Source organism: Epinephelus moara, chromosome 17 (assembly GCF_006386435.1).
Source record: "Epinephelus moara isolate mb chromosome 17, YSFRI_EMoa_1.0, whole genome shotgun sequence".
Taxonomy (NCBI): Eukaryota; Metazoa; Chordata; class Actinopteri; order Perciformes; family Serranidae; genus Epinephelus; species Epinephelus moara.
This window is the reverse complement of record NC_065522.1, coordinates 32454684-32481615: the sequence shown is the minus strand read 5'-3', so window position 1 is coordinate 32481615 and position 26932 is coordinate 32454684. Positions and strand designations below refer to the sequence as shown.

Below are 26932 nucleotides of genomic sequence, written 5' to 3'. Positions count from 1 at the left end.
GGAAGGAAAGATGGTCGGGTAGAGAGAACGAAGGGAAGGAAAGATAGTCGGGTAGAGAGAACGAAGGGAAGGAAAGAAGGAAGGAAAGATGGTCGGGTAGAGAGAACGAAGGGAAGGGAAGAATGAAGAGTGAGTGAAGGAGAGAAGGTAGGAGGTAGAGAAGCTGGATGGTGGAGCTGTAACAGTTTGACGCCCGTTAATGGAACCAAACTTCACAACCTGAGTTCCTTCTGGAGACTTTTCGCCGTACGCTGTTGGCGACATGTGCTTAGGACAAGCTGATTGGCTGTGAGTCAGTGACATCATGGCGAGCTCAAATGAAACAGCAGAGCATTGAGACCCGTCTCCACACTGATTGGCTGAATTTGATGGCAGTATGACAACATGCTGGAGGGACTGTTCGTCTGGCAGGTTAGAGATCTGGACCTGGCTGTGAGTCCAACTCTTGTGGTGTAAGAATGGTTCTGAGCGGCGGCGATAGCGGCGATGAGCTACAGCTGACGAGCGTGTAAGATACAGGGCGAGGGAAACATCAGATCTTGTTTGTCGTCCAACTAAGGTTTTGTTTTTGTGAGAATTACATGAAGCCTTTGCCCTCAGGAAGTTCAGGACACCTGTTCAGGGCACATCCCAAGTGCTCTTGATAGACACTCAGCGGCCACTTTATCAGGTACACCTGTTCAGCAAGTGGCTAATCAGCCAATCAGGTGTCAGCAGCTCATTAACATTCGTCATGTAGACACGGTGAAGACGAGCTGGTCAGAGGAGACTGGTTCAAGATGATAGAAAGGCAACAGGAAGTCAAATAAGCACTGGTTCCAACCAAGGTGTGCAGCAGGATAACGCACCATGTCACGAAGCTCACGTCATCTCAAACATGACGATGAGTTCACTGAAGAATCAGATGAATGAATGACAGATGAAAACATGATGGATGAAGGAGAGATGGAAGTAGAACAGACTGACGGAGGAGTGTGGAGGAGGAGAGATGACACATTTTCAGATCCTCTAATTAATTCACAGGACACTTAATTACATCATACGAGTGGGTGTGTGGCACAGTGTGTGTGTGTGTGTGTGTGTGTGTGTGTGTGTCGTGCTTCCTCTCGTCACCATGACAGCAGGAAGTCCCTCGGCCAATCTGAGTGAACGTCTCAAACATTCAGACAGAAAGAATTTCAAATATTTACGCAGGTTGTAAAACTGAACCTCCTCCTTTCACCCCTCGTCATAATACTCTCCTCTCCTTTATCTTCTCTCTCCTCCTCCTCCTCCTCACCTACTCTTTACTCTTCATCTTTCTCTTTTCTTCCCTTCATCCCTGACTTCTCCTTCATGTCTTCATTTCAACATCTTGTCTCCCTCTCTCCTCCTCTGCCTCCATCTTTATCTTCCTCTCCTCTTTGATCTCCTCCTCCTGCTTCACCTTCCTCGTTTCATCATCCTTTCATTTCTTTTTTCTTTGTCTCGTCTTTACCTCCTTTGTAGTTTTTTTTATTGATGTATTTCTATTTTATTCAGATTTTCTTCGTCTTTATTTTTTATTTTATTTGTTTTTTTTCTTGTTTCTTTCTTTCTTCAAAGTCAGTTTACATCTGTTTGTCAGTGTGAGCTCTGCTTTTCTTCTTCTGTCATCTCTGCAGCTGTTTTCTGTTGTTTCCTCCTCGACTCATTAAACACACACACACACACACACACACACACACAGAGCTTTATGATGGATGTGTGTGTGTCGTTTCCCGCCATTAAACAGTTAATGGTCTCTACAGCCTTTCATACGTCTTTGTCTCCTGCCGTCTGTTCACACGTCTCTTCTGTTCGATCGACGTCCCTCTGAGTTCAGAATCACCTCCTTCGTTTCAACATTGAATTGAAATTCTTACAGTGTCGTGTGTTTCCACATCCTGAGTGAACAGCGTGATGTATTCTAACACATGACTGAGAACAAAATCAAACTGATGTGGACACCATCATGGATGGATTACTGGACATGCCGACTGGTCACAGGTCCAGAGGCCCACAGTGTCGTGCTCCTGTGTAGAGAGGTGGTGAGAACAGCAGAAGTGCACTGCTGTAAAATCTCTGTCAGTGCATTTAATGACTTAACGTCTTTCCTTAAAGCGACACTTACCTTTCTGGAAATTTTACGTTTTCTTTGTTTACGTTAAAATGCTATTAATAAGCTGACACACTAAACTGTAAGTGAATTCCACCAGAAATACAAACTCATAATTATACCATTCTCATATGGTTCTAGGAAAACTCCGACCAATCGGCCGAGCGTCTGTCTGTCTTCCGCATGTGGAGGCCTCCGACTGACGTAGCCGCTCGCGTAACTCATCGGTCATCTCTGACTCCGATTGCGTTTTAAAACTCCAGGGTTGTGTCTGACTGTCTTGGTTGTAACATTAAGGACACACCAAGCCGACGGTCGGCCATCGACCAAAGTCGGGCCGTCGGTGAGCGTCTGTCGGCCTAGTTTTTGCGGTGTGTCCTGCACCGTCGGCCGATTGAGCATGTTGAATCGGCGGCGGAGCTTGTCGGTGAGAGAGATCACTCTGATTGGCTGTTCAGATTTTATTTCCTCACCCCTGTAGCGAGTGAATCTGCCTGTAGTGAAACCGGGGCTAACCGGTGCTTCCTCCTCAGGCTCCACTTCACTCAGCTGCCCCACAGACCCGCTGCTTCTTCACACTTTAACCTGAATAACAAACCGGAGCTAGCTGGGAGCGGCTAGCGGAGCGTTAGCCGCAGCATGACCGGAGGGAAGCACAGCCAGTTAGCCTCCGCTAGTCTCTGAGCTAGCCCCGGCTCTCCGTTTGGATCCAACCGGAGCACCGAGCCCTGGTTTGTTATTCAGGTTAAAGTGGGAAGAAGCAGCGGGTTTATCGGGCAGCTGAGTGAAGTGGAGCCTGCGGAGGAAACACCGGGACCGTCTGGATGTAATAGTCCGTGGAGGTGCTGCGGTGCTCGGCTGCACAGATAGGAAACCCCTCGGCTGACAGGATGTACCACTCTCTCACTCCGCTCTCTCTCACGCAGGTGCAGAACGTACGTGCTACTTGGCCGTCGGATGTAGTCCGTGTAGTGTGTTCAAATGCAACTGACACAGGGCGACGTAAGGCGACGTAGACGACGCAACAGTTGGCTTTCGTCGCCGCTAGTTCTTTGATGTCGGTTTGGTGTGTCCGCACCTTTACACTCACTCTCCTCTTCCGTGTATCTAACGTTACCATGCCAACGCCTACGTCTATCATAGGCGTAATGATGACGTGATGGATGTGTTGTTACTGTGTGAAATGCAAGAAAGGTAAGAGTTGCTTTAACCAAGGAAACCTTTTCAGAGATTCTGTGAAACACATTTCATTCATTCATTCATTCATTCATTCAGTTATTTCCTCAGCTAAGGAAAAACTAAACCTTAAGGGTCATATTTAAGGACCAAACTTAAATCATTAAAACCATTAAAAACCAAACTTATCCTCCTGAGACGCAGTGTCCTCATGTGAGCACCTCACATTTTGGGTTTACTCGACCTTATACTTCATTCTACTTACCTCAGACCTGTTGTCCTCGTTCGTGGACACTAATAGTGCCATCTAGTGGTGGTCAGAGCACGACACGCTGATACATGTAAAAACAAGATGGCGGCCATCTCTGCCAAGTCAGTCTGCAGCCGATCCTGACACGAAAGTGGACAAAACCTGATCACATGTTATGGCTGAAACCATGATAAATGAAGTTTGATATGGCAACAGATTTGAGATCCTGCTAATACGAGAGGACCTGATTGAGGACACTGGGACTTAATTATCATTGACGATGTTTAGTTTTTACACTTGTTGGTCTCACTGATCCCAGAGAGTCAGGAGAAATTAGAAATGGTACAGGTGACACTGCAGCAGGTATAGACCCAGCTCAGTGAAGAGGACTCCTCTTAATTCATTCATTCACCAGCGTGTTGATGTTCCACCATCACAGCTCATCTCTGTTCACATTTAGCTCGTCACGTTTCCTCACTCTGATTGGCCGTGGGTCGGTCCAATCACACGCAGAGGCATTTTGATCTCCAGCTGCTGACAACACATGTTTATACGCAGTGTGTTGTTGTCATGTTGTGTGTCAGACGAGGTGTAAATAGATCAGCCTGTCCGCTTCACCATGGTAACTACATCACTGCCACACTATTCATAGAGTTTTTCCACTGACTGTGTGTGTGTGTGTGTGTGTGTGTGTGTGTGTGTGTGTGTGTGTGTGTGACACAGCAGTTGTTTCATAGCTTTAACAGGACGTTCGACACATTCACATAAACACATGAAGAAACAAACATGTAACCGACCACACAAATATTTTTATTCTCTTTGATCTCATAAAGACAAAAACATGTCACATAAGAAAAGAGCCCAGAGCACAGCGCTGTGATTGGCCGAAGCCTCTTCCTCTTCTCACCTTTGTTTGCTCCTGATCTTCAGGTATATTCGGCAGTGGCCTCCTGGACTCCAGCCCCCTCCCCTCCCCCGAGCCCATCGCCGACAGCGACCCTGGTTACCACAGCAACAGCACAAGCCCCTCCCCCTTCTTTGAGACGGAAAACGTCACGGCTTCGCTGCACATTGACGATGACATGACATACAGCGCCAGCACACCTGCTGCTACCACCAGCCTTCCTCCAGCATCCTCCTCTCAGGCTCCGCCCACCCAGACTTACACAACGCCTCCTGATTGGCTGAGCTCTGTGACATCACTCAGCACCAGCTGGCCGATCAGCAGCACCGCGGCGCCTGACTCAGGTATCAGTCGTTTTCTTGTTTCTTGTGTCTGAAATGAATTCGATGCTTTTATTTGTAGTTCTTGTCAGGGTGACAAAGTGAAACAGGAAGCAGCAAGTGTTCATGGGAAATGTGGTCTTACAGAAAAGGCTGCTTTAAAAAGATTAAGTGTCTCGTTTTATTTAAATTATCATCAAAGATTGTGAATTTGTGTCCTGAAAAGTGAAGAATTATTTCACTTAATATACACAGTCAATATGATAGTGTGGAGTCAGATGCCAGTCATGGCTGCGCACGGTTTTTCCGACTCACGTGATCCAAATAATTCCAATAATTCTGTCATTTGAAGTCCATTCACAAAATCTTTATCTAAAAACATAAATGTTCTTACTGTACTTGTCTGAAAACAGTATAACTAAATGAAATATCATATTTACATAAACACAATAACTGACAATCTGTCTCGGCTCTGCCAGTGATGATGCACAAGACGCAGTTGCAGCTGTCACGTCCCCTAAAAACTACAAGTCCCAGGATCATCTGTCGTCTCTGTCCTTCTGTCTCAGTGTCTGTTCTGGACGTGTCCTTCTCTGTCAAACACTAAAACCTTATTAGTCTCCATTAGTGCAGGACGCACGAGTAGATACCTGAGAGACGTCTGAGCTGAATTCAGATCTACTGTCCTCTGTTCTCCTCGACTGACCTGACTCTGTGTGTGTGTGTGTGTGTGTGTGTGTGTGTGAGATGATAAATCGTTCATTCAGCTTCTATTTTAAAATTCTCCTCGTCTCTGTGTCTCTCTGTTCCTCCACTGTCCTTCAGTGTCTCTCTGTCTCTCTCTCTGTATTAATGTGGAGTCGAGGTGAATGCTAATGAGCTGCGGACCGTCCTGTGCTCTGATTGGACGCTGGGCGGTCACCAGACTAAAAATAAAGGAACAAATGAACTTCCTCACTACGTCCACAGTCATTGGTCGACAGGTGACCGCTCAGTGTCGCTGAATGAGACGTGTGTGTTCATCAATGAACAGGAAGAACAAGACAGAGACGCAGACAGACTGGCGGCTGCTTGGCTGCAGACCAACACACAACTAAACTGGGTGTTTACAAGACGTCAGCATCTCCAGCCATGATCATGGCACCATGTTCTTAACAAGACACCAGGGCATCTCCAGCAGCAGTAGCAGCACCAAAACCAGGGTTTGTAGTGCGACATCACCGCAATTCTGGTGGCAATTCTGGTGGCAATTCTGGTGGCAATTCTGGTGGCAATTGTGGCACCAAAACCAGTGTTTTTTAAGCGAGACAAGCGAGAACATTTCCAGCATCATAAGTGGCACTGAAACAGTTTTGTTTTAGCAAAACATCGTTGCATTCCCAGCAGTGATTGTGACACAAGACCAAGTGTTTTATCAGCAAAACATTGGGGCATTTCCAGCATCATTAATGGCACCAAAACCTGTGTTGTTTTTTTTACCAAAACATTAGAGCATTTCCAGCTGTGAATGTTGCACGAAAACCTTATTTTTTAGGGATATCAGGGCATTTCCAGCAGCATTTGTGGCTAAAAATCAGGGTATTTTTAAAACATGATCTATTTCTAACCATAACCGAGGTTTCACCATATCCGCTACATGAAATCTACAAATGTTACATATCTGTGGTTCGTACGTCAACATTTATTCTGGTGACTGAGTTGGCTGATCTGTTGAGTCAGAAACTGAATGTGCAGTGGGAGAACTGAGAGGAGATTTGAGCAAAAATAGTTTAGTCTCTGGTAAACGTTACTGTTTAAATCAATGTGAGGAGACAAAAGAGCAAAAAACAGCTGTCAGTTCAACAAACTGAAGATTAAAACCTTCATGATTCATCACAGGACTGTGTGACTGCAGTGAGGTGTTCCTAATAAACTGGACACTCAGCCTTTCAGGGAAGCTCGTTTAATACTGAACACTTTATATCCTCTCTGTCTCCAGGTAGCTGTCAGCTGATCGTGGAGCCTCAGTGTCACATGTTGCCGTACAACCAGACATGGCTGTCCTCCTCGGTTGCCGTGGTGAAGAGCTCAGAGGTCGACATGTTGCTAAGGTAACCACATAAACACAAAGCCTCTCTTCACAAACTGGTGACTTTCTCACCTGAAACACATCTGCATATTGATGACACAGTTTGTCTGAAGTGTCCTGATGAAACAGGCGGAGCGAGGACGCCTCAGGACATCTGGACTGAACTTGTGTGGTCGTGAGCCGTCCTCTGACTGATGATGTGTTTCAGGTTCTTCAGCTACCTCAGCAGACTGTCCTGCTACAGACACATCATGCTCTTCGGCTGCTCGCTGGCGCTGCCCGAGTGTATCGCCGCCGAGGGGACGCACAACAGGTAACACAGAAATACCTGAGAAAACAGACCCACTGACTCACAGCCAATCAGCTCGTTGTGCTGACCTCCACTGACTCACAGCCAATCAGCTCGTTGTGCTGACCTCAGCATGTGTTGCTAACGGCGTACGGCCAGAAGTTTCCAGGAGGAACCTGAGCCCATGAACTTTGGTTCCACGTGAGGTGTATCTGTGTATCCTGCATGCAGCGCGCTGTGACCCCGTTACCATGACAATGACCCTGAATAAATGTGACCTGATGTTACTGATGAAGAGGATCGTTAACGCTCGTCTTCCTCAGTCACATGACCCTCCTCATGATGTTTGTATCACACTGTTCAACTTAATTATTGTAAACAAACAAGGTTTGTGACGACGTCTGGCGACAGGTGGAGAATCATAGAACACACACACACACACACACACACACACTGACAAGAACAAACCTGTTGCTCCACATGAATCTCAGCTGTTCAGACTGTAACTGGAACAGCAAGTGTGTGTGTGTGTGTGTGTGTGTGTTTGAATTTCAGAGTGCGTAAGGATGTTATTCTTGGAGTACACACGCGCACACGTGTTCGGTGTCAGCGGCTTCAACTCTGAACGACCTCTGACAGGAGGATTATGGGTATTAGTGTTTTATTGCTGCTACTGAGACGTGCGTGCGTGCGTGTGTGTGTGTGTGTGTGTGTGCAGACGGGTCGTGCTGCCCTGCGCGTCGTTCTGTGAGGCAGCGAGGGAAGGCTGCGAGCCCGTCCTCCAGATGTTCAACGCCTCCTGGCCCGACTTCCTGCGCTGCTCGCAGTTCAGCAACGTCACCTTTGCTTCGTCGCCACCATCAACGCCATCTTTGCCGTCCTCGCCATCCTCGCCATCCTCGCCATCCTTCCCATCATCATCGCCCATGGCAACAGCAGTCCCCGCCCCCCCCGCCTGTTACACGCCGAGACAGATCAAAGGGAAACCCTGTGAGTAAAAACAAACACACACATATGTTTTAATGTTTTCAACTCCACACTGATCTGATGGTTTGATGACATCACTGCTCCGCCCTCTCTGTGATTGGTTGACAGCTGTGTGCGGCGGGAAGGACCACTTCCTGTGTGCGACAGGGATTTGCATCCCACAAAAACTGGTGTGTAACGGGTACAACGACTGTGACGACTGGAGCGACGAAACACACTGCGGTGAGACACACACACATTCATGTTTACATCAGATGTGGGGTCCATAGTGTTTTGGTCACTTGTGAGAACACACACACACACACACACACACACACACACACACACACACTGTATTGTGATCTGTACAAATAGCAGGGGGAGTCTTCAGCCCGTTGTCGTGGTGATGTGTGTGCAGGTGATTGATTGGACGACAGTGGTGGAAGTTCCGGAGCTGTTTGTGACAGAGAGGTGGTCGTCATGGCGATATACGGAGGCTATAGGCTGAGACCACTGGAATGTAACGACAGAGAGAGTTTTCTCTTTGTCTGTGTATGTCTCCCATCCTCTCTCTGACCTCTGAGGATGTTTACGGCCGTGAACACCGAACACAAGAACGAGAGAGGGAACAAAGAGTTAAAATAAAAGAAGCTCCAAAGGAGGAAGAGATGACAGGAGATAAAAAGAGGAACAGAGAGAAGGGAAAGACGTATTAAGACAGAAACACAAAACAAAATCTTAATGACAGGAAAAAGGTGAAATAAGAAACGAAACTTGAGGAAGAGATGAAAACTGACGACCAGTGCTGGGCTTCTTACACATTACAAGAGTTGTAGTCCACCAAAGAAAATCTTGGTCGACTAAAGTCGCACATAATCTTCAACTAATCGATTAGTCGTGGGGAGAAAAAATAATCTGCACGTTATTTTTACTTGTGCGGTGGTGTGTCTGTGTCAGTCTGCAGTTACACCTCCAAAACACTAGTCGGCGGTGGAGGACTGTGTTAAGTGCTGTAAAGTTTAGTTCAAATCAAACTTTATTTATATAATTGATTTAAAACACACATTAAACACACATTAAACATGGCTTAATAGAGACAATTTCAAACACAAGTACACAAATCAGCTTCACTATAACTCGCAGCATTCACAGACAAACACTTGTCTTTATCTGGACACATTTTCCCCACAAATACAACATGCTAACGTTATTAGCACAAGCCTATGGCATTTTACATTGTATAAATTAGCCTAGCAGCTAGCAGAGATTTCCTCTGCTCATATTTCAGCCAGGATAAATCACACACAGTGTGTGGAGGCTTTATTGTCTTCACAATTTATTGTTTCTTATCTGTGAAATTAAAGTAAATCAAAGCTTTGTTTCCACTGAGGGAAATGGTTTCAGCTTACAGAGACAGACAGGAGGTCTGCGTCACCGTGACGCTGAGAGTGAGGGTGGAGAAGTTCAACTTTATGTCTTTCACAGGTAACTTAGCCTGTCCCCCCGCTGCAGGAAATAATGGATTAATCCTGGAAAGCTGTTGATGTAGCACTTTTCTTCTTATGAAAGTAACACGGCGATTATTCGACCAATGAGAATTTGGTCGGACGAGAGCATAGCGACCAAATAATCGACTAGTCGACCAGGAGACTACAGCCCTACTTGTTATTCTTTCCAAAAATAAAAATATCACTTTACTTATTACTCCCTGCCAACAGTAATTCACGAGACTACTAGTTATATTACTTTTCCATTACATCCCATAAAAAAATTCAGATGTGTCTCCGTGTGAATGTCAGGGTAACTGCCAGGAAGTGTAAATGAGGATAGACAGCTTCTTTTTCAAATCCAGTTTGGGTAGTTCAGCCAGTGCAGAGCTACAGCTGATCTCTGCAGCCGAGGAGGGCTCACCTTTGGTGGGGTGTATTTCCTGGAGCTTCATGTTGTTGTGCTGTAGGTCGTAGTAGCCGAAGTGTTTCAGATGCATTTTTCACAGTGAAAAGAGTTTTAGTCTGACGACCTGCAGCAACAGTGTTGTTGTCATCTTTACTTCCAACAAAATCAAAGTCGTGGAAATATTTACAGTGACTAAGGTAAAAAGTTTCTGTCCTTCAAACTGTCTGCACATTGAGACCATTAAAATGAGTCAGCAGATGATATTTCATGTCAGTTGTGATGTGATAACAAAAGTCGTGTTTTAATAAGTTTTTGGGGTAATTGTAATCTCATTACTGAAATGTAATCATTAATTAGTTACACTACTTGTTACTGGAACTGGAACCAACGCCAATAGTAACACGTCACTGCCCAGTACTGCCGACAACATGAGAAAGACACAAAATTCGTTCAGCAGAAAAAATGTGTGACGGTTCAGACAAAATTTGAAAGAAAAACAAGTAAATGACAGAAAATAAAATGACAGAAGAAGAAAAATATGAGCATCAGACTTTAACCAAAAGAAATAAAATGAGACAAAAGCAAAAGAAAAAATGAGGAGATATTTGAAAAATAAAAATGAGAAAGAAAAAACAGAAAAATTAGAGAATTTAAAAAAAAAGAAAAGAAATTTGGACAAAGATAAAAACTAAACGAGAACAAAAGATGCAAAACGAGAAAGACTCAAAGAAAGAAACGTTGATGGAGACGTCCCGACTTTCAGATGACCGGTGCAAATCTAATGCAGAACTGAACCTGTGTTGTGGCAGAGGTGGCGTCCTGTGACAGCGCCACGTTCAAAGTCACTGAGCTCTTTCTGTTCCACTCTACAGTCTCCATGTTCCTCTGCGGAGCCCTCACAGCTGTGTGCTGGATTTTACACACCTGTTAACGGTGGGTGTGGCTGAAACACCTGACCTCTGTGACAGGGGTGTGCCATATCATATTGTTTGCGACAACACTGCTATATTTTATTTTATCTTTTGAAGATGTTTTATTGTAGTGCAGCTAGAGAGTGAGAGGAAAGAGGGAGAGAGAATGGGGACGACACACAGCAAAGGACTGCACGTTGGAATCGAACCCGGGCCGCTGGAAAGGACTACATGGGGCAGACACTCAACTCGCTGAGCTAGAGGCCGCCCTGACAACGCTGTAATTTTTAGTATCATGATACTCGCAGCATTTCGACTCTTTGAAACATTGACGTCATACTGTTACCCACGGCAACAACAAGCACGGCTGAAAGTGAAATGATGATGGACTCTGCGGTGCTTCCAAAAAGAGGAGGAGCTTCAGTAGTGTGGAGTAAACTGTGGCGTCCGCTCAGAGGGAACTCAGTCAGCGGCTCCTCCGGCAGCAGCAGTGATTCTGTCAGAAAGCTGTATTTCTATTTTCTTAAATTATTAATACGATTTTTTTTACTAATTTGGCATATTGTCAGGAATATTGTCAAAAACACCCCGATGTTATTTTAGGGTCGTATCGCCCACCTGAACTCAGTCGTCAGTCTGACTGTCTCTCTGCAGTGTGCACAGACGGAGAGTTTCGGTGCAGCACTGGTCGGTGTCTGTCGCCCGCTCTGGTGTGTGACGGCTACGACGACTGTGGAGACCTGAGCGACGAACTCAGCTGTGGTGAGAACACACACACACACAGTAACACACACAGTCAGTGACGCAGTGTGGCAGCTCAGGATCAACTGAGCGAGGGAATCCACCACCTGTCCATCTGCCAACACACACACACACATACACACACACACACAGTATCATGTTGTGTCTGTCAGCTGTTAATCTGCTCTAAACGAGGGGGCTTTTATTTTGGTGAACAGCGACCTTAAAGTTTGAGATTCTCTGAAAGCATTTATTTTAATGAGTTTGTTTCTTGTTGCAACTTCAAATTATTTTAATTTTAAAATAAAATGTTGGTTATATTTTGATACTGAAGTTTAAAGCTGCTCTGCTTGTCTTCATTCCCTGTGGCTGAAAAACTGCCATTCACAATGTGTGTGTGTGTTGTCAGTGTGCGACCCGGCTCGTGAACATCGCTGTGGTGACGGGCGCTGTGTGTCCAGAGACTGGCTGTGTGACGGAGACCACGACTGTCTGGATAAGAGCGACGAGCTCAACTGCTGTGAGTGACTGAGAAGGTTCATTCATAAAACTGTTTCCTTCAGTTACACTTTGTGACCAGCGTCCTGTTTGAACAGTGATGAAAACTATGACGGAAATTTTTCGTCAACAATCTTTTTTTCCATGACTTAAACAAGACGATGACGAGCTAGAAATGGTTGGTGGCTGGTTTTAAAGCACGTCAGCTGGCAACGTCGACGTTACAGATCAGAAGCACAGAGAGTCGTTGACTAGAGATGATACGCCGTCTCATGGCGGTCACTTCCTGTCGACGTTACAGATCAGAAGCACAGAGAGTCGTTGGCTAGAGATGATACTCGGTCTCATGGTGGTCACTTCCTGTCAACGGTTGACAATAGTCGTTTGTTCTAAACTTGTCTTGTCATGAATCTTTGGTCTGAACTGGACTTTACTTTTACATGGAGCAGAACTGACTCCATGTTTTGCATTTGGACATTTGGACATTATAACGTGGACATTAGAGAGAAGCTGTGTTTAATTTACTCAAACAAATAACCGAGGAAATCAAGATTCATTTGTTTCTTCTTGGATAAGCTTGACTGTTAGCAGACAGCTCCCAGATGTAGCTTACGTCGCTCTGAGATGTTTCCACTGTTTTTTAACAGCAGCTAAAGATTTCTTGTGATAAACAACATAAAAAGATGACGGGTAACAGGTGACTGTTTGTTCAAAGAAACGGAGCTGAAGCTTCTTTTTGTTTGTCAATCAAACATCAAGAGAATAAAGCTGTGCTGACAAACACAGCTGAGTCACTCTGATGATTCATGGTGCTGAAATTCACTGCTTTGTCCCCGATGACTGTTTTTTTTAATTGTTTTTACACTAGTTTCAAATATAACTCTGATGTGTTTGTGTGCAGCCTGTAAGAGTCAGGGTCTGCTGGAGTGCAGGAACGGTCACTGTATTCCTTCTGCTTTTCGTTGTGATGGAGAGGACGACTGTAAAGACGGCAGCGATGAGGAGCAGTGCAGCAGAGAGCAGAGTGAGACATCTGTCTGTATAACACCCGTCTCACATCTCTTCATCCGTCGTCGTCTCTGGTTCTTATTATTTCTGTGTGTGTTCCAGCTCAGGGTGTGTGTCCTCCTGGTCAGCCCAGCTGTATTTCCACTTCCTGTCCATCAGTGTGCGGCGTGGGCGGCGCTGCCTGCGACCCCCGAACCAACAATAACAACAACTGCAGTGAGTCCTCACTCTGCACGATCCAGAACACATCCTCACTACGACAGATAAACCTGAATGTAACACATCAGAAACTTTAGTGCTGCACTCTGTACTTAAATATTAATCACTGCAGGTGAAGAATACTCAGAGCTTTTAATTAAGTTCTGTACTTAAAGGTTCTGTACGTCTCTTTTCTACATGTATCTTAAAGTTTTTTATAACCTCTGAGCAAAGAGGTTATAACGTAACTTAAATCTGAGGCCCTCCCTGACTTTCTCAGTCGTCTCAAGCAGCCTGTGCACTGACTTCACTTAGTGCCCTGTAGCAACTCGAGTTAAGCCGGAGCAAGACTGAGTGCCCAAGCGCTGGGGTCTTATCTTGAACCCTCCTGTCGACTGCCTCAAGGCCCTACTGTAGCAGCAAACTTTCTGTTACTGCCCTTACACAGACTAAACCTGCTGTGAACCCGGGGCTGGGCTTTGCACCAGCTGAACTTGAGTTGCTAAAGGGGCTAAGGTCAGAGCTGCCATCTGCTCTGGTGTCCAAGCGGTGGGGAATAAGGCTGAAGCTCTGCAGGCTGTGTTAGCTAGAAAACTCTCATTTGTTATCTGATGAACAGTGAATCCATCAATTTCATATCCAAATCATAATTCCAGTCCCCCCAGTACCAAATAGAAATCCTAATGTTAGAGGACACGCTGATGTGTCAAAGATAATGTGGTTTCAGCTGGCTTACGTTATATAACTTTAGGTTGCTTGATAATGTGGACAAATTGCTAGTTAGCTAGCAAACGCAGCAAAATACCATTGTGAGTGATAAACATCATAATTTTTTTCCCGACAACAAGGCTGGTAAATTAGCTAGCTTGCCATTTGGGAATTACTCAATCAGCTAATGTTTCGAAGCAGCCGACACCAGCTCAATACAGCGTAGCTTAGTTTCAGCTAGCTGGCTAACTTAGCTTGCTTACTGCCATTATCACTAGCAAAATTCTATCTGAGTGAATATGTCAGCTAGCTAGCTTGCCAAATTACTTCTTCAGCTAAAGTGATTCATGATCCTAACTTATGTTGTGTTATGAAAACAGTGTTGATGTAACAACAATAAATAAATGATGAAAGGGTACAAAGCCCTTCCTGTTAGCCAAAAGCGATAAAGGGACGGCTAGCGAGCTAACGTGACCTGAGGTAAAGTTGGCCAGATAGGTCCCTTTTTTATTTTATTTTTTTATTATTATTATTATTCACCACAACTGTTTTTACAAGACACGGAACAAAAATATTATACAAAACAAGAACATAGAGACATTAGGATATTAAAGGCAAAAGTAAATAACTACAATTATTTTTTTTAAAAAGAGTTAAAAAAAAGAAGGAATGAAACATATACCATCCCGACGTACTCTGATACACATAGTACATTTTGTACTTTTTAAATAAGTAAAATTTTGAATGACCTTTACTTGTAATGGTGTATATTCATAATGTGGTATTTATACTTTCCCCTAAGAAGTTTAACATCTCCGCACTTCTTCCACCACTGAATACTGCAGTTTAAGTCATTTTATTTTTTCTGTGTGTGAGTTTTTAGTGCATGAGTCTTCTCAGGTAAAGTACAGGTACCTCAAACACCAGTAAATCACCACAGCTTAGTGTCAAGGTCAAGTTTATATAGGGTAACAGTGTATGACTGTGACTGAGTGGAGAATGTCTCCCCCCGGTGGTGGCAGCTGGTACTAACTGTGCCTCTGTGTGTCTCAGCCCGCTGTGAGCCCATCAGCCTGGAGCTGTGTATGAACCTGCCCTACAACCTGACCAGCTACCCCAACTACCTGGGCCACCTGTCCCAGAGGGAGAGCTCCGTGTCCTGGGAGTCCTCTCTGTTCCCCGCCCTGGTTCAGACCGGCTGCTACCAGTACCTCATGTTCTACGCCTGCACGCTGCTGGTCCCCAAGTGTGACCCAGTCAGTCTGCAGAGGGTCCCGCCCTGCAGGTTAGTTAATCTATCACCAGGTCAGTCTGCAGAGGGTCCCATCCTGTTAGTTCATTTTTTTTAAACATCTCTCGTCCTTGCAGGTCTCTGTGTCGTAATGCGAAGGAGAAGTGTGAGTCTGTGCTCGGCATTGTGGGATTGCAGTGGCCTGAGGACTCTGACTGTAGTCAGTTTCCAGAAGAAGGAGGGAACACAACCTGTCTGCTGCCAGAGGACGGAGTCGACGGTACTGTCTGTCCGTCTGTCCTGATACTGAGGCTAAACTGTTTCTGCCCCTGAAAAAAAACAACAACATAATAATTGTGTCAATTTCTTGTTTCCTTGTTTGTTGTCTCTGGCGTGTTGCCATGGCGACAGAGTGCTCCCCCAGCCACTTCAAGTGTCGATCAGGTCGCTGCGTCCTGGCGACCAAACGCTGTGACGGACACCTGGACTGTGACGACCACAGCGATGAGGACAACTGTGGTGAGACACGCAAACGTTTCAAAACAAGAGTCCCCCTGAACGCTGTAACACTTCCTGTTGGCCTGTGTTGTCTCAACAAGTTTTACCGTACATGTCCACATGACTCAGGTTGGTGTTGATGATGTCACCTCTCTGTCAGGCTGTTCTGAGCGCGCTCTGTGGGAGTGTCCCGGCAGTAAGGTGTGTATTAAAGCCAGTATGATCTGTGATGGGTTCCCAGACTGCCCCCTGCTGGTGGACGAGGCGAACTGCTGTGAGTGGACACACTGCTTGTATTACTGGTGTTATTATTAATCTGAACACATGATCGTGTCATTAATAACATGTCTGACTGTGTCCTCAGCGGTGTGCAGAGACAACGAGCTGTCCTGTAACAACCATCAGTGTGTTCATCGGACTCTGTGGTGCGATGGAAAGAAACACTGCTCAGACAGCTCGGACGAGTGGAACTGTGGTACGACAGTGGTGGAGAATCCTCTGTATTTATCACGTGCATATATACCGATCAGGCTCTGTATTGATCAGTGTAGCTGATCAGGTCTTGTATTGATCCGTCCTCTCTGCAGTGTCTCTGTCCGATCGGTCGGGGTCTGTACTGACGGTGTTCAGGACGGCAGCAGAGTATCAGGTCTGCGCAGACGAGTGGAACCACGAGCTGAGCAAACTGACCTGCAACCAGCTGGGACTAGGGTAAGGTTAGTAACACACACACACACACACACACACACACACACACACACACACGCACACACACGCACACACACACACACACACACACACACACAATCTAATGGTGTGACAGATGACCTACAGTGTGCATGTTCCTCTGCAGAGTTCCCTCCTCTGTTTCCATGGTAACCGACCACCCTGGAGTCCCGGGCCGCCGGCGTTGGTTGCACGTCCATCCTGAGTGGAGCCAGAGGAACGGATCAGCTCTGCAGGCCCGCCTGGAGAAGAGAAGGTAATGGTTCAGCCTGTGAGAGCTGTCAATCAAACACAAACAGCCGGACCTCGCCCCGCCCTCACAGGACCTCGCTCCACCCTCACAGGACCTTGCTCCGCCCTCACAGGACCTTGCTCCGCCCTCAGGTCGACTCCAGTTCAGCTGAATACTTCAGACACCACGTAACAATTTTCTGTTCTCGGAGCGGGGCCGGTCATCAGGAGCGCTGTTGGAATATATGCTCCCTTCAGTTATTCATTGCTCCACAGTCTCGGAGCGCCGAGCGTTCTCTGGCACAAACGGAGCAGCAGAATGTCGCGCACAGTGAAAATGAAACTTCACAGTTCGTCGCGCTGCATCTGAAAGTTTGTTTTCACTGCCTCTGCAGCAGCTGCTCCTCTCATCCATCGGTCTGATCAGTTAAATCATCCCTGTGACTCTACAAACTGCAGCTGAGTTAAAATGATCTCATGAAGGGTTCCACCTGTGCTGCGTTCACAGATCCACAAAACCGCCTGAGTTTACAGAGAGGACACAGAAACACAGCTGGTGCCTCAGCTGTCAGTTCTTATCTGTTTAAACTTTATATTCATGTGAGATCATATGGTAACCATGGTAACATTAAAACGTGACTGAAACAAGCACACAGTAACTTCACACACCATAAACCTCCACTAGAACCATATAGGAACCAGATACAAACACCTGGGACCTCAGCTGTCTGCTTTTTAACTCTGAAACTCTGTCACCTGCCGGCTGCTGTAATCTGATTACTATTGTCTGTCTGTCTGTCTTGCAGTCATGCGTGTCATTCCAGGAGGAGAGTATCCGTGCTGTGCACCAGAGAAGGTAAAACTTTATTTCCCTTTGAATCACAACAGTAAAACTTCCTGTTTAAAGTCACTGTGTGAAGATTTGTTTTATATCTGAGCATCTTTTTAACTCATCTGATGTCGAGCTGCAACGAACCATAATTCTCATAATCGCTGAATCTTCTGATTGTTTTACAGATTAATTATTTGGTCTTTGTAACATCAGGACACAATTTCCTGGAGCACAAAACAAAACAAGACATTTGATTTCATGCCAGATGTTTTATGGCTGCACTGAATGTTGTTGTTTACAGTTTTAGCTTCTAATGAAGTTGTCAAAGTTCTGTCAACATATCTGATGATGTCATCACCTTACAAACAAAAAGAATCCCTGAACAAACCCTCAGCTTGAGTGCAGGGACTCATCTGATGCAATGAATCAGCTTTCTTGAGTGAATAGATGTACTTTATGGTGCTGTTAGACTCCCTTGTTAATACTTGGTGCTTTTTATAAAAGGCCAAACACAGCAAACATAAACTGAGGCAGAATATTTCATCAGATCAAACCTGTTGTGAGTTTGGAAATGACTTTTGGAATTAACAGCACTCACTTTGGATCGCATGAGATGTGAACAGTCCTACGCAGCCGCCACTGGAATGTAATTCTACAAACAGTATGATACTAAAGCCTCCTGCAGACTGTGAGATCTATCAATCTTAAAAGTTTAGTGCAGCTACGCTGTGTGACGTGGATCTAATAAACTCTGATGTAAACAGACTGTACGATGCACAACGTACTGAGTGCACAAGGATGCTTCACCCGTTATTACTTCTGCAACTGTGAAGCACAAGATAGAGTGTCACATTAATAAAATTGATAAATTGTCAGATAAATGTTGATAAAATTTCAGAAAAATATTTTTAAAGAAGACCAAAAAAAATTGCTGATAAAATATCTGAAAAAATGTTGATACATTTCGGAAAAAAATAATAATAATATGTCCAAACAAAGTTGAGAAAGTGTCAGAAAAATATTTTAAAAAAATGTAATAAAAAAAACAATTAAAAAAAAAACAAGTTTGAAAAATATCAGGAAAAATGTTGATTAAAAAAAAGTTGATAAAATGTCCAAAAAACATTATTAAATTGTTCAAAAAAATGTTAATGAAATGTCTAATAAAATTACAAAAACTGTCTGGAAAAAAATGTTGATAAAATGTCAAAAAATATATATATACTTTGTTTGAAAAAAATTTGAAAAAAATGTCATGAAATGTCAAAAAAAATGTTTTTTAATTATCTCTTATCTTATCTGTGCAGAAATACCAGCTTTAAACAAAATGAATAGACATGCAAAAAAACAAAAAGCTGTACAGCATTAAAATGATGATTCAGAATGTGACTGTGTGTAAAATGAGGCTCTGAAGCTTCAAACTCTTCAGTGCAGCTGCACTGCAACCCATTAATTTTACTTTAATGTTGAAACAACAAATGTATAATTTTCTGAAAAAAATTATACAAGTAGTTGCTGGATAAATTTCTGTTGATCAACTAATCAATTTATGGACTAACGGCTGCTGTAATGTGATGAAACTGAGAGGACAGAAACAGTTTTTGTTTGTTTTTCTGTAATTCCTGATGCGACCACTGGATGGAGCCAAACGTGCTGCGACTTAAAGGCATTTATGATATCTCTGATACTAATGATGAGAAATAGAGTGATGTTGTTGTCATGACAACTCACATCATGGTTTATTACAGCATTAATTCATTACTTATTAACAATTAACAACGTCACAAAGTTTGTACTAAACAATGTATGATAAAGATTAAAGGAGTGGTGGTCGACTGAGACTCTGTCTGTCTGTCTGTCAGAGTGTGGTCTGCGCCCGGCGGTGAGCATCCACCCCCACAGGAAGAAGAGGATTCTGGGAGGACGTGTGTCCCGACGGGGGGCGTGGCCATGGCAGTGCTCGCTGCAGAGCGGTCAGAGTGGTCACGTCTGCGGCTGCGTCCTCATCGCGCGGAGGTGGGCTCTGACCGTCGCTCACTGCTTCGAGGGGTGAGACAGGGGACAGGAAGAGAGACGGGGGGTCGTCACAGTGTGTTAACGAGCTGTTAATATGGTACATGCGTGTGTGTGTGTGTGTGTGTGTGTGTGCGCACCAGGAGGGAAAGCGCAGACCTGTGGAAGGTGGTGCTGGGTCTGAATAACCTGGATCACCCAGGTGTCCACAGTCAGAGCCGCGGCGTGCGCTCCATCATCGTACACCCGCGCTACAACCGGGCGGTGGTCGACTATGACATCAGCGTGGTGCAGCTGGACTCAGAGGTCAGAGACAGACACACTGAGTACTGATTATCAGTATTGACGAGTTACACATGTGGTGTCTGAGTGTTTCTGGTTTTGAAACAACCGTCCTGTGTGTGTGTTTGTTTTCAGATCGAGGAGACGCCGTTCGTCAGACCGGTGTGTCTGCCTGAGCCGGCCCAACTTCCTTCTCCTGACTCCTACTGTTACATCACAGGCTGGGGTCACATGGGCAACAGGAGTGAGTGCACACACACACACACACACACACACACACACACACACACACACACACACACACACACACACATTTGGCACAAACATCCACTATGAGTCGAGGATGAAATTTTTAGTTTGTAGTGGTCAAAGGTCAAGGTCACTGTGACCTCACGTGTGTCTCATTCTCATGAGCATGATATCTCAAGAACACCATGAGGGAATATTTTTCTTATTTGGCACAAACGTCCACTTGGTCTCAAGAACAAACTGATCAGATTTTGGTGTCAGAGGTCACTGTGACCTCATAAAACCTTTCAACAATTCCACACTAAAATGATCAGATTTGACAGCTGTCTGAAGGCTTGGACGTACTCTCCACGTTGAATGTCCGCAGCAGTTGGGGACTTGTACCGGTTGTGCGCACGTGGTTCTGTTCATACTGTAACTGAGGATCCATGTTGGTCTGATGTTCCACACATGCATTTCCCAATCTGAACTCCAGCACAGTCCGACACAGTCTTTGTGCTCCTTTAAAGACAAATTCTATAAACGTGGGTCACAGCAGATCTTACTTCAAACCAAATCCATTTCTTCTTCTTGGTAAACAGCTGGAGGTGTGTAGGCCACCAACTGGACCAGAACGTGTGCAGTTTATGCGCTCGCTATGCGCACAGTCCGATCAGTAACAAAAAAAAAAGGTGCAAACGTAGGGGTCATAGGTGGATGACGACATATATGTCACTCAGACCAAAGTGAACCCTCGCAGACACACAGGAAGTATGAAGCACCTTTGTAGGATAAAAAGATGACTTGACGAAATTTAACATTCAAAGGGTCAAAGGTCAACTTTACTGTGGCATCATAATGTTACACACAGTTATGTCAGCCAGTGTGAGGCCAAAGTTTTTAACTGTGTGTGTGTGTGTGTGTGTGTGTGCGCAGTGCCCTTCAAGCTGCAGGAAGGGGAGGTTCGGATCATCTCGCTGTCTCAGTGCCAGTCCTACTTCGACATGAAGACCATCACTCCCAGGATGCTTTGCGCCGGTTACGACGCTGGAACAGTCGACTCGTGCATGGTAACGTCTGCACTGACAGTCGGTCCACTTCACGAACAGAGAAATGTGCCTCTGCTGAACATGTTCAGACATGTTTCATGTCCTTTAACTCACTCACAGTCAAACTTATTCTGTTTCAAGTTGTTTCATTCTCAGGAAGAAATACTTTTTCCTCCCTCGCTTGGTCAATGATAGATCGATAGAGTTCTTTGATCATCCCACAGGCAAAACATATATTTATATAAAACACGCACCAGTGATGTCATAGCTGGAGGTGTTCTGTTTTCTGTTTGTACATGCATCTCATTCTTGTGAACGCCATATCTCAAAAATGCCGTGAGGGAACTTCCTCAAATTTGGCACAAACGTTCACTTCGATTCAAGTATGAACTCATTAGATACTGGTGGCCAAAGGTCAATGTCACTGTGACCTTGTCTGTCTCACACTTGTGAACAAGATATCCCAGGTGTAATACCTTGAGTGAATTTCTTTAAATTTGGCACAAACGTCCACCTGGACTTGACAATGAACTGAAAAGAATTTGGTGGTCAAAGGTCACTGTGACCTCACAAAATACGTTTTTCGCCATAAGTCAAGAATTTGTATGACAGTTATGACAAAATTTGACACTAATCTTGGGTGTCAAACCTTCCACCACTGGCATATTTACAGTTTGTGTGTGTGTGTGTGTGTGTGTGTGTGTGTGTGTGTGTGTGTTCAGGGTGACAGCGGCGGCCCGTTGGTGTGCGAGGAGGACGGTGGTCACTGGACGTTGTTCGGCCTGACGTCGTGGGGCAGCGTGTGCTTCAGTAAAGTGCTCGGACCTGGAGTGTACAGCAATGTGACGCACTTCACTCCCTGGATCCAACAACAGATCTACATCCACACGTACCTGACCGACTGACACACACTCACACACACACACACCTTCAGTTCCTCTACCTGTGCCTATATCTATACTGATAGCCTTCAGATGCTACCTGCTGGATGAGCAGTAGTATAAACTAGTATTACAGATGCTAACGAATTAGCTAGTAGAGCTATTGTTGTCAATGAGTAAACTACACATTCATAAATACTCAGAACTTAATACTTATTATTTTTTCTACTCCACTGTGTTTAGTTTCTAATGAACAACGACACACCTAATGGAGTTTAACCACTGCTGAATATTTAACGTTGGAATTTAAGTGTCTATGTATTTGTAACGCTAAAATATTTTACTTTAAAAACCATCTGAGTTTATGTGGTTTGAATTCCACTCCTGTAGATTTTAGGTTAATGTCAAAGCTTCATTCTAAGGTTTCAGATAACAAAAAAATATATATTGAAATTCAATTAGTCAATTTTGCATCAAAAATTTGAGTCAAAAAAATAAAGTTGCTCAAATTTAATTTCTGATCATGAAAACATCAAAACATCGAGAAAAGATTGAATTCACACCTCATAAATCAGAAAAAAGTTTACACTGTAAAATATTTCACTGCCTTCAACATCAGGGTCCTTTCACACCTCGTTTGGTCGGACCATCCAAAAGTTACTGACTGTTCACTTTGATCCAAACTAAAATCACAGGTGTAAAACTTACCTGGACGAACAGCCGAACCTTGGTCTGATGAAAGAAGCGGTCTCGGCTGAATCGGTTCGGTTCGTTCGTAGTGTGAAAGCATTTTTTGGATGGTTCAGACAGTTGGACCCTTTTGCATCACTTTTCAATATAAAGTTTTGGTAGGCGCAGTTCACATAGGTGGTAACAACGGGACGTAGGTGAAGATAACAGCACCTAGGGGACAACACCAGGATGTAGGCACAGGCGACGGGACCTAGGTGACGACAACAGGTGGTAGGTAAAGAAAACAAGATGTGGACAACAATGACCGTACCTAGGGGACACAATGGGAGGTAGGTAACTACGGCAGGGTGTAGGCAAAGATAATGGTACCTCGGCAACAAACACAAGACATAGGCGAAGACGGTGGGACCTGGGGTACGGCGATGGGACCTAGGTCACAGCAACAAGATGTAGGCAAAGATGAAAGGATCTAGGCGACAATGACATTAAGTAGGCAAAGGCAACGTGATGTAGGTGACGATGATGTGACACAGGCAAAGATAACGAGATGTAGGCAAACATAATCACACCTACGTGACAACGAGGATGAGACTTAGGTGACAATGATGGGACAGAGGCGACGATGACTGGACCTAGGCGACAACGACTTTACGTTGGTGAGGACAAGAGGATGTAGGCGAAGACAACGACACCTAGTAGACAACGACAGGACATAGGTGAGGATAATGGCACCTAGGCAACAAAGACATGACGTGGACAAAGATGACATGACATAGATGAAGATGTCAGGATGTAGGCAATGATGATGGCACCTAGGTGACAGGACATATGTGATGTGGAGATCTTCAGTGCGCTCGCATCATTGCAACATGAAACCAAAACTAACCGGGTCAAACGTACACAGTGTCACAAAAACAAGAACCTTGGTTCAGACTTCTAGGTGTGAAAAGGCCCTCAGTGTTCAGTGGTGGTTAAACTTCACAGTTTGGTGTTCCTTATGAAATTTAAATGATCACAGACTTTCTTTGCCTCCATAAACACGTTACCTGTTTGTACTTTACCTGTAGCTTAGTGGCAGCAGCAACTCAGAGGAATTAAACTTTGACCCTGACAGGGATATTTCATTATTATATGATCAGATTATTGTTGCATTAATACAAAGTGAACTGAGCTCATCGTTGGGTTTCTGTGCGATAGATGTAAAAACACACTTTATTTCCACGACATCATCCGATCGTCTGCTTTGAGTGTTTTAATTATCATAAAAATCACAACGTTCAGACGCTCAGTGCTGAATTTCTAAAAGCTGCTATCTAAAACAGACCAGTTGAGCACTCAACTTCCCACAATGCTTCACTCTATAGTGCCTGTACTTAAACTTAGCGATAAAAAAAGACAAAAAAAACCTTGTTACCTGTACAATGTCGTACTGTACGTGTGTGTGAGACGGAGAGAGAGGATTTTTTTTTTTTTGCTTCTAAACACACCGGCAACTTATTTGGGCAACTTTGACGGACAACATTTATCAGCGTTATTCACGCAGCATTTTTATCCTAATGTGAAACAACACAAAAAACAAAGCAGTCCCACAAAATTTGTTTTTGTCTCATGCTGTTACGTCTTATGTTACAAGATATTATAAAAAAGTCTCTCGTATCAGGACTTCAGGGGCTCTGTACAAAAAATGTCACGTTTTAAAACTCAGTCATAAATGTTGGATTTAATCTTTTAGCCTATGAACTGAAATATTCTTTTCTTACATGGGGTCAGAATTAAGTGCAAAATAAAAACTAAAACCAGGTTGTGACATGTAAAGTTATAGCATAATGCTAACGTAGATAACAGATTAGTGTTGAGTCATGATGTTAACAGCGAGATATATCGGCTTCAGCTTAAACAAACCAATTTGCTCAAATTGTGTAGTTTTAAAAGAAACCCTTTTAGCTAGCTAGCTCACAGACTTGCTAACACAAATGATTAACTGCCACATTAGCGCTAGCTAGATTGTGAAGCACAAATGTAGCATATTTCCAATAGAGATCAATAATTAGTTTTCATAATGTTAGCAGTGAGGAACATCAGCTTTTGCTACGTATTTATGAGCCAAGTTGATCCAGTTGTGTTGTTTTAACTAGCTAGAGATTACAGCTGAAGCTAACAAAAGCTGAACGTAACTAGGAGATGTTTGGCATAAATAAAGTGTTAGCTAACTGCTAAAGTTAGCTTAAGGTATGAGTCAGTCCTCAGCCTCTACAGAGTTTAGTTTCTCAACAGACGTATATCGTAAGTCAAAAATTATTAATTTATAAGTAAATTTTCCTTCCAAAATGTTGTTATCAGTCGTTCAGATTTATATTTCTCTTTCAGTGACATTTCTTTACTTTGGATTGTCGTTGGCACAGTATGGCTGATTAAATAGTCATGACAACCACGTGTATTGAAGCATACTCATAATGTTTTTGTACAGAGCCAGGCAGGTGTTATAGAGGAAAAAATAGTTTGCACAATAAATATACAGATGAAATAACAGACCGAATGTTACAGATAGTTTTTAAGAAAATACTCTTTAATGTGTGTTTTAGGAATGTCAACACAATGTTGTTTTACAGAAGTCTATCCATGTGTCTTTATCTAAAAAGAAATGAATTGAATCTTTGAACAGAAATTATTAATAAGAGGGCATGAATTTGCCTTTTTCCCATCATGCTTTTATAAATTACCGATTAAGGCCCTGTGCTGGTGATAGCGGTGGCCGGAGGCTTTATGTTTTCAGGTCCCATTACGTCCCATTCTTGTGAACATGATATCTCAAGAATGCCTTAAAATTTGGCACAAATCTCCGCTTGGACTCAACGATAAAGTGAATAGATTTTGGTGGCTGCAGGCTAAAGGTCAAGGTCACTGTAACCCCATCTATCCCATTCTCGTGAATGCGATATATCTCAAGGATATCTAGCGGGAATTTCCTGAAATATGGCACAAACATCCACTTGGACTCAAGGATAGATTTTGGTAGCCAAAGATCAAGCTCAGTGTGACCTTGCATCTCTCATTCTCGTAAATGCTATATCTCAAGAAAACCTTGAGCAAATTTCTTTTAATTTTGGCACAAACGTCCACTTGGGCTCAAAAATCATTGTTGAGAGTCATGACTCCTGACACCTGCCAGGCTTTGTAGGTTCGTAAAAACTGCAGAGTCGAGGAGCTCTTGAATTTTGTTTCATGGGTTTTAATCTGAACATTTTTACATGAATTTAATTTAAGAGGTAAAAAAGATTTAAATATTTGTTGTGTCACAATTTTGAGGACAACTTGTGTCAAAACCAGGAGAGGAGTTGCCCAACAGATTGCCCGGTGTACCCTCCATGCTGACGTCTAACCGATATCCAGAACATTCCAAGTGGTTGTTGTTGTTGTTGTTTTGTGTGTTTGGTTTTTTAAGAGTATTTTTCTACAGCTTTTTGTAAGTCATGCTTAAACACAGGGCTGTTGGTGTGTGTATGTGTGTGAGTGTGTGACTGTGTGTGTGTATGTGTGAGTGTGTGTGTACATACAATCGTGTATGTACAGACTGTGTGACTGTATGTGATTTGGCTCGTGTGCGTTTTTCTTATGTCACTTCCTGATTTAGCTGTTGCGACTTTGTTACCATGATGATGATGATGATGATAATGATGAAGAGTGTTATTGGTTAATGATTTAAATGCTTTATGAACAGACTGTAGCCTCTACTGTTTTGTGTAAACCGTGAATATTTGGTTTGTATCACCTTGTATGGCACCAATAAAACTATACACACACTCTGTCACTGTGTGTGTGTGTGTGTGTGTGTGTGTGTGTGTGACTCACAGCCTGTGTGCAGACCTGTCACCCATCACATTCAGTCTGTTTCCACTTCCTCTGGTCCAGGAATAAGGATGAATGATGGAGATATTTAGAGTCTGTAATGCTTTTATTAGACTGAAGTTCAGACAGGAATCAAACCGTCAGCCATTTTATAATATGTGTTACAGAGACATTATGTTTTCAGGTTGTCCGTCCGTCCATCCCATCAACGCTATAATTCAACAACTCTTGGAGAGAATTTCTCAGAATTTGGCACAAACCTCTGACTCGACTCAAGGATGAACTTTGGTGGTCAAAGGTCAAGGCTACAGTGATCTTACATTTGTCTCATTGTCTTAAGCACAGTCTCTCAAAAAGGCCTTGAGGGACTCTC

The 26932-nt window shown here is 43.9% G+C and overlaps 1 protein-coding gene across 1 annotated transcript; it reads left to right on the top strand.

Moving 5' to 3' along the window:
• Nucleotides 1-384: 384 nt before the first annotated feature.
• On the top strand, nucleotides 385-26506 carry corin (corin, serine peptidase). Its single transcript, XM_050066709.1, has 24 exons — nucleotides 385-432; nucleotides 601-670; nucleotides 4473-4790; nucleotides 6745-6856; nucleotides 7043-7147; nucleotides 7842-8113; nucleotides 8219-8332; nucleotides 11551-11658; nucleotides 12047-12157; nucleotides 13037-13159; nucleotides 13246-13359; nucleotides 15103-15334; nucleotides 15418-15560; nucleotides 15692-15799; nucleotides 15939-16052; nucleotides 16143-16253; nucleotides 16366-16489; nucleotides 16632-16760; nucleotides 17542-17591; nucleotides 19430-19616; nucleotides 19724-19886; nucleotides 19998-20106; nucleotides 21027-21160; nucleotides 21862-26506. Exons 1-24 carry the CDS (start codon nucleotides 385-387, stop codon nucleotides 22042-22044), a joined length of 3282 nt encoding a protein of 1093 aa, XP_049922666.1. The 3' UTR covers nucleotides 22045-26506.
• The last annotated feature ends 426 nt before the right edge of the window (nucleotides 26507-26932 follow it).

What these genes read in the sequence shown, in the direction of transcription:
- corin (XM_050066709.1), top strand. Translation starts at nt 385, where the DNA reads ATGCTGGAGGGACTGTTCGTCTGGCAGGTTAGAGATCTGGACCTGGCT. An exon ending in GCAGTGCAGCAGAGAGCAGA is followed by an intron (nt 13,160 to 13,245) that starts GTGAGACATCTG and finishes TGTGTGTTCCAG; the next exon opens with CTCAGGGTGTGTGTCCTCCT. An exon ending in GAACAGTCGACTCGTGCATG is followed by an intron (nt 21,161 to 21,861) that starts GTAACGTCTGCA and finishes GTGTGTGTTCAG; the next exon opens with GGTGACAGCGGCGGCCCGTT.